General features: G+C 41.0%; 2 protein-coding genes and 1 long non-coding RNA gene across 4 annotated transcripts in view; 1 reads left to right on the top strand and 2 right to left on the bottom strand.

The window, feature by feature from the left end:
* Nucleotides 1-12,101, top strand: CHGB (chromogranin B). Of its 2 annotated transcripts, none has more exons than XM_059133906.1 (5): nucleotides 1-131; nucleotides 3,772-3,818; nucleotides 4,332-4,425; nucleotides 9,100-10,850; nucleotides 11,709-12,101. In XM_059133906.1, the coding sequence occupies exons 1-5, from the start codon at nucleotides 83-85 to the stop codon at nucleotides 11,790-11,792; spliced, it is 2,025 nt and encodes a 674-aa protein (XP_058989889.1). In that variant the 5' UTR covers nucleotides 1-82; the 3' UTR covers nucleotides 11,793-12,101. The 2 variants fall into 2 exon arrangements, with proteins under 2 accessions (XP_058989889.1, XP_058989890.1); XM_059133907.1 differs by having other exon boundaries at nucleotides 2-131; nucleotides 3,775-3,818.
* LOC131808028 (uncharacterized) lies at nucleotides 92-4,082 on the bottom strand. The gene is made up of 3 exons (XR_009344651.1): nucleotides 3,978-4,082; nucleotides 2,759-2,852; nucleotides 92-207 (listed from the first exon to the last, which is right to left on the bottom strand). It is a non-coding gene; the product is annotated as an uncharacterized LOC131808028 (long non-coding RNA).
* TRMT6 (tRNA methyltransferase 6 non-catalytic subunit) overlaps nucleotides 6,997-16,539 on the bottom strand; it is a 22,837-nt gene continuing 13,294 nt past the window's right edge. Inside the window, exon 11 of the mRNA XM_059133909.1 lies at nucleotides 6,997-7,110. Within this exon, the coding sequence (XP_058989892.1) occupies nucleotides 7,012-7,110 (99 nt within the window). The 3' untranslated portion in view covers nucleotides 6,997-7,011. The remainder of the gene's footprint in view (nucleotides 7,111-16,539) is intronic.

The following is a 16,539-nucleotide window of genomic DNA, read 5'->3' on the forward strand; positions in this document are numbered from 1 at the left end:
CTTTATCTCGCCTTCGGCCCGCATCTCACTCACCGGTCCAGCTCCCATCCTCTTCTCCGTGCAGATTCGAGCGATCGGAGCCATGCAGCCGGCCGTGTTTCTCGGCTTCCTGGGAGCGGCGGTGGTGGCCGGTGAGTGGGCTCAGCCGGCTGTTCAGCACCGTGGACAGCGCTAGCCTCGGTCTTCCTGGCCCCTGGGAAAGCTTGGCTTGTATATACACGGGGAGAGAGGAAGGTTGAGTGAAAGCGTTCTCCTTTTTGCTTGACAGTCTTAATTTCTGAAACTCCCTGCTTCATCGTCTGACTTGGAAAAAGCCAGAGGGCTTCCTAGCCCAACCAGAAGAGTCTCAGTCTTTTCATATCTGAGTTTTCCTGTAGATAGAGAGAAACGTGCCTGTACCTCTAAGGAAACCCCACATTTTGTGCTCACTTCTAATATGTCACGTTCTCTCTACCTGCTAAAATCTTAATATGTAACTGGAATTAAGAATTTGTTTGGTTTTTCAAAGCCAGAGGACTATGGAGACACAAGAGTACATGTATTATGGTATTACTTGGCACCTGCATAATTTCCTTTATTATTATTTAAATATGATGAGATGGAATTAAGTCTTCTATGTATATCAGGTATCTTTCTTTTAACATGTTCCTCTATGTGTTCACATATATGTATGTACAAGTTTAATTTTTTTTTGCATTTTATAATTCCATTTCTGGGGAGAGGTAATTCCATACCCAAATTCATGCATTTTAAAGTTATGAATGGAAACTGCAGTAGATATTTTGACTTTCGTACTCCGGGAAAATAACAATTATAAAATAACTACAAAGATATCCTTGAAGAAGTTAAACCCAAAACATCATTTCAGCCAATTTGGGAGAATGAAATTTTAAGTAGCAGGTATTTGACAGTGTCTCTTGATGTGTGGAAGACTATAGGATTAATCTTTCAAACTACTCTGGATCTTGAATAAATAATCTCTGAAGATTTTAAAAAGTGTGTGTGTGTGTGTGTGTTGAAGTAAAATCACTAGATCATTGGGAAGTAAATATGCTATTACCATATTAAACTGGAGGTTTTCTGTGGCTGTTTTAATAATCTCATAGGATATTGTTCTTATCCAAGATTGCAATTCCTAACTGGAACTGAGGTATTGCCACCCATGAATATGAAGCTTTCATTGACAGCAAATGCTGGATCCCAAATATAAAGACACAAGATGAAAACCAATGATAATTTATCTTATTGTAAGCTACATACATTCAGAATTTTCTAACATTCTTGTCACTCTTATAAATTGTCTATAAATGTTCTTAATCTAAAGAAAACTAAATGAATATTTATAGTCTTTTCCAGTCAAAAATATTTTCAGAAAGAGATTGCTTAAAGTGCTATAGCTATGCTATACATTGACTTTGGACTAAAAAACAGTGTCATTTGTGAGACTTATTTAACTATAGTGGTAAAATATTTATAGCTCCTTTATGCAAGAGAATATTTTAAGAAGGGTTCACATTTTAGTATTGGCTAAAGTTGAGACATTATTTTTTGAGACATTATATTATTTTTAAAAGTTATTGGGCTATAATTCACACACCATAAAATCCATACTTTTAAAGCGTGTGACAGTATATTCACAGATTCTGTAATCACTATCAAATGTCAGAAGTTTTTCATTACTGCAGAAAGAAACCCCTATACCTGTTAGCAGTCATTTCCTGTTCCCACCTTCCACAAATGCCTGGAAATGAAACATGGTAGCCTTCCAGCAAAACTTGCTATTTAGCAAAATCATAGGGCTGAAGAAAAACCTCAGGAAACCATCTGGTTCATTTCCTACCCTTAAGAGCTTCTGAAGGGAGATCCATACCTTTCTACAGTAGCTACTGGGAACTCTAAAAAATTAATATGAGTGAAGCAACTCTGTGATATCCACAATATACTGGGTGAAATAGTTTCTGCATATAGATGAGGTTGCTTAACTTTTAAAATTATAGCTGCATTTTTATTCTGGAATCAAACCTTAGTTTGATAGTCTTATGATATAGAATACTTTAGAAGTCATTCTCAGGTTTATCATACAATACAATTTGAAGATTTTCTACCATCTGAATACTTCACTTCTATCATAATCTTTGGGTTTTCTTTGGTGCCTCTTGAATCTTAATTTATACAAAAATAAGTCAAAACTATCTTAGGGGGATCAACACATCTTTGGTTATTACTTTGCTGTCACAGATTCTATTGGAAGATGCATAATGCACCTATATAAGGAGACCTTAGCTCCTTTCCAACAGAAACAGATTGGAAGAGCCTTAGTCAGAGAAACAGGACTGTCCTGCAATAACAAACATGAGCTATAAATTGTTTAGCATGATAAAGAAAAATATTTCTCTCCACCAAAATCTGATAACTGTAAATACTTTGGCAATGTCAGTAGTTAATAAAAGCACCTATTTTTACATTTGTGGGGGAAAAAGTTATTAGCAAGAAAATGCATTACAAAGAAGGTTTAGTAAAGCTAGATTTTTAAAAGGCAACTTCCAGTTCATTAGAGAAGTAATTCTCTCAGTTATTTCTTTCTGGGGAATTTTACAGATTTAGGTCCAAAGAATAAGTGCCAGAGTGGAAATGTTCCCAAATAACAGCCATTTGGGGGATAAAATAATGGCCTCGCATAATGGACCCTGGGTGCCAAAGGTAGGCCATCTGGATCTTGTCTGAACTACATTTCAGGAAGATTGTGGGGTCTTCTTACCTTGTTAACCACTTCTCAAATAGTTTACACATGAATTTAACATGCTGGATAGCTTTGGGCTTCTCGAAACAATTGAAGTAGATGGTAGGCCATGCTTGAAAAAGGAAAATTCAGTAAGGTGAGTGAAATAGGTGTTGTATTTCAAGATTGTTGTACTTCGAGATTGAGCCCTATGATCTGTAACTGATTAGAGGCAGGCAGTTAAAAATACTTGGAGAGCAAACATTTCGTGAGAAGAGGTCAGGTCGCCAGTTAAAAATAAACTGCATTTGAGTAGCTTTCATCTCTGCTGTCTGAGAGTTTCACTCTTACTGGTTTCATTTAAACTAAGTTTTAAACCTTTTATTGAAGGTTTAAAGTTTTAAGAAAACTGCATAGATCATAAGCACACAGCTTAATGTATTTTTCATTCATTGAGCACAACTGTGTAAGCACTACTCTGATCAAGAAACAGAATTTGCCAGGGTGCCTGGGTGGTTCCCTTGGCTGAGCATGAACCTCTTGGTTTTGGCTCAGTCATGATCTCAGAGTCTTAGGATCAAGCCCCACTTTAGGTTCCATGCTCAGTGGGGAAGTCTGCTTGAGATTCTCTTCTTCTCCTTCTGCCCCTCTCCCAACTTCTTCCCTCTCTCTCTTTCCCTCAAATAAATAAATAAATCTTGAAAGAAAGAAAGCAAACATAGCCAACATCTCAGAAGCTCTCTGTGTCTTGGTCTGGATTTGAATTATACTCTATATAAGACAGTATTCATTTCCAAATCATGTTTAGGACATTGCTAAGGAAAACAGCAGTGTGTGTATGTGTGTGTGTGTGTGTGCGCATGTGCGTGTGTGCACGTGCACAGGCAATTATGACTCCTAGACCAATTTTCTTCAACCATTTCCATTTTGCTCAGCTGTGACTCTGCCCCTCTCTCCAAATAACGTGCAAGGGGGGGTGGTTTTGTGAGTTTGGGGCTACCCAGCTTCCAAAAATCAACTAAAGTCTTCCCGTTTCTTTTTCTCCTTCAAAGCAGTCAGTTCTGTGCCAGTGGATAACAGGAACCACAATGAAGAAATGGTAAGTTTAATTGGACGTCCAGAATCTAGACTTTTACCTAGACTCTAGATTCTCCCACTCCTTATCATACCAAACCAAACCAAACAAACAAACAAACAAACAAAAACAAATACAGCAGCAGGAAACCTACAATATAGTCTTATAAAGCCAGGTTTTTACCCCTGAGGGAATTGGAGGCAAAGAATGTCCCTCCTGCTCTGGGCTCTCCCTTCCTTCCTGGTGTCTTCAGTGCCCTTGAGGATAGCTGTGATCACCATTTTCCTTCCAACCTGCAAGAAATGGGTATTTATGTCTCCTCTCTTGTGTAATCTCGACCCATGCTATTTTGCATTGTTCTGTCGAGAAGCCTATGAAATTTCACTGTAGTCCTGTAAATCTACATTTCTGCCCCAAGGATCCCACACCAATATAGGCCACAGAGCCGAGCCTCTTGCGATAGCAGCTCTGGGTTGAGTTAGTCTGTCATCCCAGTGACATCAGCTTTTGCCAACCTGCTCTTGGGTTTCCCCCCAGGTGACTCACTGCATCATTGAGGTTCTCTCAAATGCCTTGTCGAAGTCCAACGCTCCACCCATCACCCCTGAGTGTCGCCAAGTCCTGAAAAAGAGTAAGTGTGTCCTACACTGCAGAAAATCTTTGTCCTTCCTCCTGCTTCCATTACCTTCCAATTTATCTCCAAATGAAAGGGCACGGGAAGGGCATAATGCAATGGGAAGAGTGAAGACTGGACTAGGATCTGGGGAGATCGAAGATAATGACTTCTAGTCCCACTCTGCCACTTCACAGCTATGTGGCTATGGGGAAGGACCTCTTGCCTTTCTGGGCTTATTTTCTCAAAGTAAAAATGAGGGAGTTGAACTCAATGATAGCCTTTGAGTTAGCTATCAGTTCTTAAATTCTTGGTTCCAGAATTTGGATTTTTAGAACAGCTTTCACTTGGGTGGAACTGTTCTGGGAATGCTGGAGGATGAAAGGTTAGAAGGAGACCTTAAAATTATTCTTCTCTTTGCCTTCTGCTCTTCTGACAGTAAGATGTTAGAAGCTCGAAGAATGACTTGGGAACTTCTGGCCCCTTTACATGACAGATTGTTCAAGCCATCTTAATTTAGAGCTGATTAGAATAGGAGGTATTCCCAAATGGCAGAGAACTAGAAGAGGGAGGGTAGAAGTAGAGCAGCCAGTGAGTCAGAGCAGTGACCTTCTGCATCTAGAGTGGGATGTGTTCTCTATACAATCAACTTCTGTTCAAGACAAAACTTGAAGAGAAATGCAAGCAGTATCCGTTGGGTTGATATTGAGATCAGTTGCCGTCTCTTATGCATGAAGTCAACCTGACTCAATCGAATCCAAAAACCACTGTTCTCTTCAACACCTTCTCTGCTTTTAAATTTTTAGTTAGGCTGGGAATAGCGGATTTGTTTTTCCTGTCACCTCCAAAATTCTCATTGCAAGATAGTACTCTCCTGCTAGTGACACACATGAGCCCTTGTGCATAAAATGGTAAAAGTAAGTATTGGCAATTGAACAAAAGATTAACCTGGCAGGACTCAGTCCACCGTTGGGGGCTTCAGGGTAATCACAGATATGGGGACCTGAACCTCTACACACCCCATGAACAGTGGGTGGAAACTTCCTTACCAATCCCAGCTTACACGTCTTTCCGAATTTCTCCCCAACTTTCTTTTCCAGCCATTACAGGGAATGAACACAGACAGAATGAGTCTTCAGGCAGAGACTAAAGGGAGCTCCTCTGGGCAAGCCTGTCTCACTCTCTCCCTTTCCCTTCCTTCGTTTACCAGATGGATGCAAAAGTGTGGGGTCTGCCATAGTAGGTCACTGAAGAATTGTGATTTCTTAGGAAGAGCTGTTGAATGCAAGGCTCTGCTTGCCTGCCAAGATCAGATTCAGCCTTTAGGTCGGTTGAGGCCATAGTGATTCTAGCCTCTGATTAACACTGACTGTGCCCTGGAGTCTTTTGATGTCTGTTCAGAGAGACCCAGGGAAACTGGTTAAAATCAAATGACTCCTGTCTTCGGGAAGGACCCTGGTGACACTCCACCCAGAGAATTATACAATGCTGAGATCGGGAGGGTTTAAGAGCGTCCCCTGGTGGCAGACTCAGACAGCAGCCAAGGCCAGACACAGACCCTATAGGGAGTAAGGCAGGATAGGAGGATAGGAAGTAACTCACAAACTGGAAGGATACAAGTCCCGGGGGGGGGGGGGGGGGGAGGGCGGGGGGAGGGCTAATTTCTCAGTTCTAGCCCCACTGTGGAGAAATACAGACTTTGTTATCAGATTTGGGGATTTTTCAAAAGAAGTTAAAATTTGAATTTGTAAGCAGTATCTCCTGGTATTTAAGCATTGCCTCTGAATTTGAAATGACTAATAATAATAAGCTATTTGGTATAAATAATATATTTATATTATATAAATAATATATATTATATATATAATAATTTTATATTTGGTATAAATAATAATATGCTATGTAGGCCATGCAGAACTCACCTCTGGGCTACCAATTTGTGGCTTCTTCCCAATTCTAGTTTTCTTTCCTGCTCATATGTCCTAAACTGACCCCAATACTGGTGGAGCTTTTTGGCCAACTGGAAAGAGAAATCTCCCTCCTGCCCCTGGGGCATCTTCATCTCCACTTTCTATTCTCTCCAGAGGGTTGGTGGAGCAAGCATACACTTGTTGAGTGAATGAGCACTTGGGGAATAGAGGAGAATCATTGTTTTCTGGCTTGAAGAGACCTTAGGGCATTCCTAACCCAATTTCTTAATAGGTGCAAGAATCTTTTTGTCCAGGTTAATCTGGTCATCCTGGCAATGGATAGTTAAGGATGGAAGGTACATTTCCCCCTTTTTTACTTGAAATTAAGGATGAGCTTCATTCCACACCTTGGTTTTACAGACTGACAATGACTATGTGTTGCTAATCACAGTCCTCTGATCTCACCTGCGGGGACTTAAAGCTAAATTTAGGAAGAAGTGCAAAGACTCACACACAGGCTGCTACAGGGAGCGCACATTTAACTGGGAAAAAATAAAAATACTCTGTTCCTGACCAGTAGGCAGTAGGAAAGGGGTGTCACAGCCCCCACCTTGGAAATCTGAGATCCTGTATGATTAGGGCTATGTCAGCTGCCTCTCAGAATGAGGTCAGTATCTGCCCAAAGCCTCCTTGCTCACCTGTGCCTACCTGGATCGATGGCCCCACCTGCTTCAATGTTGCAATGGCTCTTAAAAGACAAAGTCACTGGGGAGGGACCAGCTCTCAGGTGTCTCTGGGTGTGAGAGGGTAGAGATATTTCAGTTGATCCGTGAAACATGAGAATGTTATCATGCCAGGCTACCCTTTAAGGAGAAAGGTACAGACCATCCACTATTTCTTGGACATTTTTACAATGACCAGTTTTTTCCATTTTGCAAATGTCAGTTCAAAATGACTCATCAGTGCCATTCAGTAGAAACATAATGTGAGCCACAGATATAATTTCAGATTTCTTAGTGGCCACATTAAAAAAGTAAAGAGATAGGAGAATTTAATTTTAATAGTATATTTTATGTGTATCCAATGTATTTTATTCAATATATAATACTTACATATTTATTTATAGTTATATACTTATATACATACCTATAGATTTATTTATGTATTTATTTATAAAGTTTATCTTTTTTTTTTTTTTTTAGTAATCTCTACACCCAATGTGGGGCTTGAACTCACGACCCCAACATCAAGAGTCACATGCTCCTCTGACTGAGCCAGATGCACCCACAACCAATATATTTATAATATATATCATCTAATACATCCAAAATATTATTTCAATATATAATCAATAGGAAAAATTGAAGTATTTCCATTTTTTTCATACAAAGTCTTCAAAATCTAGTGGGTGTCTTAGACTTACAGCTCATCTCAGTTTGGACCAGCCACATTTCAAGTACTCAGTAGCCACAAAGGGCTGGCAGCTCCCACAACAGACAGTATAGATCTGGACCCAGAGCTATAAGAGACCTTGGCTTCAGGAGTTCTCTCTGAACTCAGTGACGTAAGTTGAAATCCAAGCCTTTCTGGCTAACAATCAGGCAATGCTAGCTGCATATCTCCTTTCATGAAACGCCCTTGAATTAAGGAGGGTTTAGTAAAGGAGCTATTGACATTTGGAAAAGATAGGAGAGAACACATTCAATTAAAGTATCAGTTATACCATCTACTGTTGGCTAATGAAACACAAAGATAACTCAATATACTGATCTTCAACCTCAGTATGTGAGATGCTTGGGCAGATGGGACCTGAGTGATGGAAGAAATGTTTCTTTACTGCTGTGCCGTTTTCTCAGGGAAGAAATACACATCCTTCTTAACACCGGTTACTAAATTATATTGTCACTGCTACATTGAGTCTACACAGTGGATTGGATTAAAAAGGCTGATAAACTAATAATTTAAAAATTTAAAATCCTCCTTTGAATCCTGATACTTCCCATTTTAGCTATTTAACTTTATTTAGCTGGATTCTAGTTAGAATTATTCGTCTACAGCCATACCACCCTGAACATGCCCCATCTCGTCTGATCTCGGAAGCTAAGTAGGGTCGGGCCTGGTTAGTACTTGGATGGGAGAACTATTCACATAATGCTAATTTTTTGTCCTCACTTAGAGCAAATATGGAAAGAAGTGTCCCTAATTATATTTCTCTAAGTCTCAATGTCTTTGTTTGTAAAAAGGGGAGATTGAATTAGATGAATTCTAAGGTTTCTTCTGATTCTTAATACTAACATTTCACAAATCTCTATTTGGATTTTAATTTGATCATTAATAGTACCAGTGAGGGGGCACCTGGGTGCTCAGTTGGTTAAATGTCAACCTTTGGCTCAGGATTGAGCCTGCATTAGGCTCCCTGCTCAGTGGAGACTCTGCTTCTCCCTTTCCCTCTGCCCCTCCCTGCTGCTTGTGCGCTCTCTCATTCTCTCTCTCAAATAAATAAGTAAAATCTTAAAAAAAAAAAATCATACCAATGAGAAATGCTGGCTGGCTGTTATGACAAAAGTAAGAATAGAGTTTTTTTTTTTAATTATAGTTAAACAGAGCCAAGGAACTTTCATACCGTTTTCTTTTAAAAGGAATCTGAGTATAATTTTTCTTAACTTAAAAAATTATCCAAGTAATTCAGGCCGTTTGGTTTTGTAGTGATCACTGACATTGGTGCCTGTTGAACCACAAGCAATTCTGAAGTTATACTTATACTTCTTTATTCTCATTATAGGTAGAAAAGAAGTCAAAGATGAAGAGAAAAGTGAAAATGAAAACACACGGTTTGAAGTAAGATTGTTAAGAGACCCAGCTGATGCCTCAGAAGCCCATAGGCCTTCTGGGATGGAGGAAGCAAGAGCCCCAGGAGAGGAGGACACCCAAGACCCCACAGTGGCAGACACAGAGGAAGGTGGGCACAGCCGAGAAGGAGCGAGCGAACCCCAAGGGGACCTCTTCCCCTCTGACAGACAAGGCTCCAAAGAAGCAAACCCACACCATTCTGAGAAAATCGAGGAAGAGGACAGGAAGGAAGAAGGGAGGGAGAAATATCAGAAAAGGGAGCATGGGAAAGATGGCAGTGAAGAGAAAAATGTGGAAGACCTAGGAGAGACACAGAATGCCTTTCTCAACAAAAGAAACCAGGCTACAGCTAAGAAAAAAGAAGAGTTAGAGGCCAGATATGGTCTACACTCTGCTGGGCCCCCTGAGGAAAAGACACACAGCCGGGAGAGGAACAGCCAGGAGAGTGGAGAGGATACAAGAAGCCAGGAGAAACACACTCAAGAGTCTAAAAGCCAAGTTGGGAGCAAGGAAGAATCTGAGGAAAGTGAGGAAGATGCTGAGCCTGATGTGGACAAACGACGCTGGAAGCCAAGACATCACCACGGGAGGACCAGGCCTGACAGGTCCTCTCAAGAAGGGAAACCTCCCTCCGAGGAAAAGGGACACCTCCGTGAGGAATCTGAGGACTCAAACGTGGGCACAGTCAGTTTAGGGGAAAAGAGGGACCGCCATCCAGCCCACTATGGGGCTTCAGAGGAAGAACCTGAATATGGGGAAGAAGTGAGGAGTTACCAGGCTGTCCATGCTCCCAAGGATCTGGAGCAGGGACGATATGGGGGCAGAGGAAGTGAGGAGTACAGGGCTCCAAGACCTCCCAGTGAGGAGAGCCAGGAGGAGGATAAGAGAAATCGCCCCAGCTCAGAGCTTGACAACATAGCACAGGGATATAACGAAGAAAGTGAGGAAGAGAGGGGCCGTGAGGGGGGACATCTCCACAGAGCCAGGGGAGGGGAACCAGGTGCATATTCCATTCCAGACAACAAAGAAGAAAAACGGTTCTTGGGTGAAGGACACCACCATGTCCAAGACAACCAGATGGACAAGGCAAGGAGGCGCCCACAAGGCGAGTGGAGGGAGCAGGACAGAAATTACCTCAACTACGGCGAGGAAAGGGATGAGGAAGAAGCCCAAGGGAAATGGCAACAGCAGGAGGACCTAGAAGATGCTACAGAAAGCAGGGAGGAAGCTAGGCTTCAAGGCAAACAGTATGGTCCCCATTACACCACTGACAAGAGGAAGAGATTAGGGGAGTTGCTCAACCCATACTATGACCCTTCCCAGTGGAAGACCAGCCGTTTTGAGAGGAAAGACAACATGGATGACAATTTTCTTGAGGGGGAAGAGGAAAATGGGCTGACCTTGAATGAGAAGAATTTCTTCCCAGAATACAACTATGACTTGTGGGAGAAAAAGCCCTTTGAGGAGGACGTGAACTGGGGATACGAGAAGAGAAATCTGTCCCCCAAACTGGATCTGAAAAGGCAGTATGACCGAGTGGCTGAACTAGACCAGCTTCTTCATTACCGGAAGAAGTCAGCCGAATTTCCAGACTTCTATGATTCTGAGGAGCAGATAACCCCACGCCGTGCAGCAGAGAATGAAAAGGACAGGGCTGGCCAGGGAGTTCTGACAGAGGAAGAGGTACGGTGCGGGGCTTTTGTTTAAAATTAAAATGGTTAATGTTAATATCTTCAGACTATCTGAAAGTAGTGTGGAGAAACTGGTGGGAATTGATTACCGTGAGGATACAGCCCTAGTAAGAGAATGCCGACCACCTCTGGGCTGGAGTTCCATTGTCCATATCCCTACCCACTTACCCTACTGCAGTGCTTCTCAACCTTGGCTGCATGTTGGAATCACCTGGAGGGCTTGAGTAATTAGTGATGTTTAGGATCCACCTCCAGGGATTCTGTATCTTTGGTGCTGGGTGCTACTTGGGCCTCAGGATTTTTACAAGCTTCCAGGTGGTTTCCAGGTGTTCAGCCAAGGTTGACAATCATTCTTTTGGTGCCTTCTTGGTCATTTAAATTTTCATCACTATTTCCCAGGGTAGGAACTGATGATATAGAAATGAGTTGCTGCTTTAGTCTATCTTTTTCAGCTACAGGACTATAAAAATTAGTTTACATCTCAAAAAGTTAACATGATCAGAACCATACCTGCCTAAACAATCATTTTTTCCTAATACTGAATTATGCTGACTGGCATTTCTCAAACTTGAATGTGCAGCAGAATCTCAAGAGATTCCTAGCTTCTGAGTTTCTGATTGAGTAGATCCTGGGTGCAGCCCAAGAATATGCATTTCTGGTAAGTTCCTTGGTGATGCTGATGTCTCTGGTCAGGAGACCACACTTTGAGAACCACCGATGTAGGGAGTCTCGTATGGCTTCTAACATATCAAAAATTCCCTTCTGTTCAAACCACAGTTCCCTCAAACCACAATAAAATTAATCGATCTGGGACCTCATGCCTCCACTTTTCCTTTTCTGTATTTTCTAGGAAAAGGAACTTGAGAACTTGGCTGCGATGGATCTAGAACTACAGAAAATAGCTGAGAAGTTCAGTGGTAACCGAAGGGGCTGATGGCCATTGGAGCAAAGGGCAGTTTTAAGAAGCAGTCCTCACATTATCTATTTTCCACCATTTCACCAAAAGGCACCATTTATTTACCCAAAAGCAGAAAGTAGAATTTTCTGTTCATTCAGTGTTTGACACAATTGGAAATACTTTAATTTTTGCCAGAATGCTATTGAAAATATGAATAGCATGACTTGTAATATATCCTTTCTCGCAAAATAGACACATTAACATGCTCGTGACAATGACTGTGCTATAATCCTTGAAAAAGAAATACATTTGTCTTGGTTTGAAATAATAAAAGATTCACCTAAGGCCAAAGTTTCATGTTTTTAGCTTCCTTTGGGCTAACAGGGAAGAGTGTGATTTTCAAACCCATTCTCTAAAGTAAATTTTAAAAGACAGCATTAGGCTTTGTTGGTCTTTGGATGCAGAATAGGCAAAAAAGAAAATAAAACAACAACAAAAAAACTTTGAAGTAAAAGAATGTCTGGGATATAAAGCAAAAGAGTACAGGAAAAGACATCTGTTCCCCCAGGGTAAAGAAAGATTATTAAATAGACTTGAAGAACCTATTTCAAAAATGACCATAAGACATTTACTTTTTAAAATCCTGTTATCTGGAACGCTCTGGGAGTAGCCAGCCACAGGTCATTTTTCAGAGCTAAGGAGGAGAGAGTCTGGATAATGGGAAAAACTCTGGACTGGGAATCAGAACAGGTAGGCTGATCCAAACAGATTCCTGGAGCGACCCTCAGGGCCGGTCTCTTGTAAGTTTTCACCAAGTCATTTCGGAGGACACAGATCAACTCACTATATGCCTTTCAGGACTACTTGATGTTTTGCTTGATGATGTGGAAGAAGATGGCGCACTGGCTCTATTACTAAGTAGCTGTAGGACTTCGGACAAGTTGCTTTCCCTCTCTAGACCTCAGGTTCATCAGTAAAATAAGGATACCCGCCTTATTGGGTTGTTACGAGGATAATGAGTATGCAAAACACTTAGAATATTGCCTGGCATATGGCATGGTGCAGGAAATGTTGGCCGCTACCATTACTAACACTGCAGCTCGCTTCCTATGGCAAGACAAGTGGAAAGTGTCCTCTTCTCCTTCCTTTTACTTGTCATCTCATCCCTCACCAGTGGTGCCTCTCAAGGGATTGAGCCCCAGGTGCCACAGCAGTGAGCTGCTTGGTAATATACCCTTTCTAGGCTGTCTTTGTCTCCCTGTACTACTTCTTACTGGTAATCTCAGCAGGTATTTCCTGGAATCAGATCCCAAATAAACAGCTTGTCCTCAACTTCTTATTTCAGGGTCTGCTTCTGGGGGACCCCAACCCAAGAAACCATCCAAAGCTAGGCTTGTATTATGGCAAATGTTTTTAATGTACGGCCATTATAACCCTCTGTGTTACCACATCTTAATACAAGTTACTAAGAAATGCTTAATACATGGCAGTAGACACATCTCTCCTTTTTTTCTATTGCAGCTCTGCGGAAAACAAAATCCCTTCCTAATAAAAAGGACTCAAGGGCCCAAGATGAATAGCGATTTACTCACTGGTTAAGGGAAGACAAAACACTGCAATGCACCAAATGCTAGCCTGGCAAGCAACACACACACACACATACACACACGCACACATGCACATGGCCCTGCTCCTGAGAAGCTGCTGGCTGCTGGCAGGTGGAGCATAACACTGCATGGTCCTGGTCTCCTGGTGATGTCCCGTGCACTAACACACCCTTTTGGTTTAGTTTGAAAACACTTGAGGGCAGGGCAATGTGTATGCACAGATGACCTATCAAGGATACAGAAGACATTCAAGAAATCCCACCTGACCCAGGGTGCCAGCAAAGTGCAATTAGGATCTCTGGGGATGCCATGCCACCATTTCTTTAAGATGAACTCAAGGACCACCCAGGCCATTGTTTTCTCCTCTTTTGATCAAAGTCATGTATGTTGATGGCAAAACATGAAGTAGTCCTGAAAGGCATATAGTGGGTTGAACTGTGTCCTCCAAAATGACATGGTGAAGACTTAACCCCTGGCACCTGTGAGTGTGACCTTATTTGAAGATTTTCTGTAGATGCAATCAAGTTATGATGAAGTTGTTAGAGTGGGCCCCTATCCAATATGACCAGTGTTCTTAAAAGAGGAGGGAAATGTGGATAGATACAGAGGACAATGTCATGTGAAGACATAGAGGGAAGATGGCCACGTGAAAATGGTGGCAGAGACTGAAGCTGGGTTGCCACCAGCCAAGAAACATCTGGGGTCAGCAGAAGCTTGAAGAGCAAAGGAAGATTCTTCCCTAGAACTACCAGGGGGAGAATGGCCCCACTGACACCTTGATTTGGAAATTCTGGTCTCCAGGACTGTGAGACAACACATTTAATTCTTCCTTTTGGGATACTAGCAGGTCTTGGCACACCCTCAATTACTGGGTATCACTAAGAACAAAGATGGTGGCTTAGACAATCACAAAGTTTTTTTTTTTCTTTTTTGTGTGTATGGTGGGGGGTGGACAGAGGGAAACAGAGACTCTTAAGTATGCTCCATGCCCAGTGCAGAGCATGATGTGAGGCTCTATCTTACAACACTGAGATAATGACCTGAGCTGAAATCAAGAGTTGGGTGCTTAACCAACCGAGCCATCCAGGCACCCTGACAATCACAAAGGGTTGACAGACAACCAGGAGTTCAGACTGAGCTGATTGGTGAGGCTTATCTCCTACACAAGACCAATTTGTCAAGACTGGGAGAGGTTGCTGTCATATCCAATATGTAAGCACCAACATACAGAGTGAAGAAAAAAATAAAGAGGAATGTGTTCCAAACAATAGAACAAGATAAATCTCCAGAAACAGCTCTTAATGAGACAGAGATAAGAGATTTATCTTATAGAGTTCAAAATCATGGTCATAAAAATGCTCACCATGGTCAGGTCATGAACAAAGTAAGAATTTCAGAAGACAGAAAATAAAAGTAAGTACCATAAAGAAATCATAGAGCTAAATAACACAATAAGTGAACTAAAATATTCAATGCAGGGGTTCAACAACAGATAGATCAAAGTGAAAAAAGGATCAATAAATCAAAGACTGGGCAGTGGAATTCATCCAATGAGGGGTGCAAAAAAATTTTTTTAAACTATGAAGAGCGAAGATAGCCTAAGGGACTTAATGAGACGCCACTAAGTGGACAAACATATGCATTATCTGGGTCCCAGAAGGAATGAAAAAGTGGAAGAAAAGTTATTTAAAGAAATAATGGCTAAAAACTTCCCTAACCTGGAAAAAGAAACAGACATCCACATCCAAGAAACCCAAAGAGTACCAAATAAGATGAATCTACACTGAGACACATTATAATTAAATTGTTAAAAATTAAAGATATGGAGACTCTTAAAAGGAGCCAGAGAAAAGCAAATTGTTACCTACAAAGGAACCCCTCTAAGACTGCTGGTGGATTTTTCATCACCAATTCTTGTCAGAGGAAAGTGGGATGATATATTCAAAGTGCTGGAAAAAACCCCAAAAAACTGCCAATCAGGAATACTCTACTTAAGAATCCTCTAAGTTGTCCTTCAGAAATGGAGAGAATTTTCCAGACAAAAAGCAGAAGTTCATCAGCACTAGACTAGCTTGACAAGAAAGGTTAAAGGGAATTCATTAAACTAAAATGGAAGCTACTAATCAGGTAACTGAAATGAAAACAGTATGAAATTCACTGATACATAGTTAAATTCACAATATTGTAATGGTGGTGGATAAATCACTAATAATTCCAGTACAAAGGTTAAAAGACAAAAGGATTAAAAATAACTGTAAATACAAATATACACATTATGAAAAAAATTGTGCCATCAAAATAATAAAACACAGGGAGTGTAAACATATAGACTTTTTGTATATGGATTAGATCTGAAGGAAACAAACTCAGTATCTCAAAGAGGTATCTGTATTCTCATGTTCACTGCAGCCTTATTCACAATAGTCAAGATATAGAAACAACCTAAGTGTCTGTTTATGAATGAATAAAGATGTATCTATACACAATGCAACACTAATTAGCCCGATGAGAAGGAAATCCTGCCATTTGTAACAACTTGGATACCGTGAGGGCATGGTGCTATGTGAAATAAGCCAAACAGAGAAAGACAAATAATGTGCTAACTTACTTGTATGTGAAATCTTTAAAAAACAAAAAACAAACAAACAAACAAAAAAAAAAAACTCATGAAAATGGAGAGTAGAATGGTGGTTACTGAGGAGATATTGATCAAAGAGTATAAACTTCTAGTTATAAGATGAGTAAGTTCTGGAGATCTAATATACAGCATAGTGATTATAGTTAACAATACTGCATTATACACTTAAAGTTGCTAGTAGAGTAAATCTTAAACATTCTCACCATAAACAGAAATGGTAATTATGTGCTGGGATGGAGGTGTTAGCTAAGGCTATGGTGGTAATCACTTTGCAATATATAAATGTAACAAATAACAAGTTATACACCTTAAACTTACATGATATTGTCTTTTCTTAAAAAGATTTATTTTAGAGAGGGAGAGAGCGCGTGTGCATACATGAGCAGGGGTGGGGACAAGGGCAGAGGGAGAGGAAGAATCTCAGACACCCCACTCAGTGCAGAGTCTGACGCAGGGCTCGATCTCAAGGCTCTTGAGATCACAACTTGAGGCAAAACTAAGAATCAGATGCTTGACCAACTGAGCCACCGAGGTGTCC

Source organism: Mustela lutreola, chromosome 9 (genome assembly GCF_030435805.1).
Source record: "Mustela lutreola isolate mMusLut2 chromosome 9, mMusLut2.pri, whole genome shotgun sequence".
Taxonomy (NCBI): Eukaryota; Metazoa; Chordata; class Mammalia; order Carnivora; family Mustelidae; genus Mustela; species Mustela lutreola.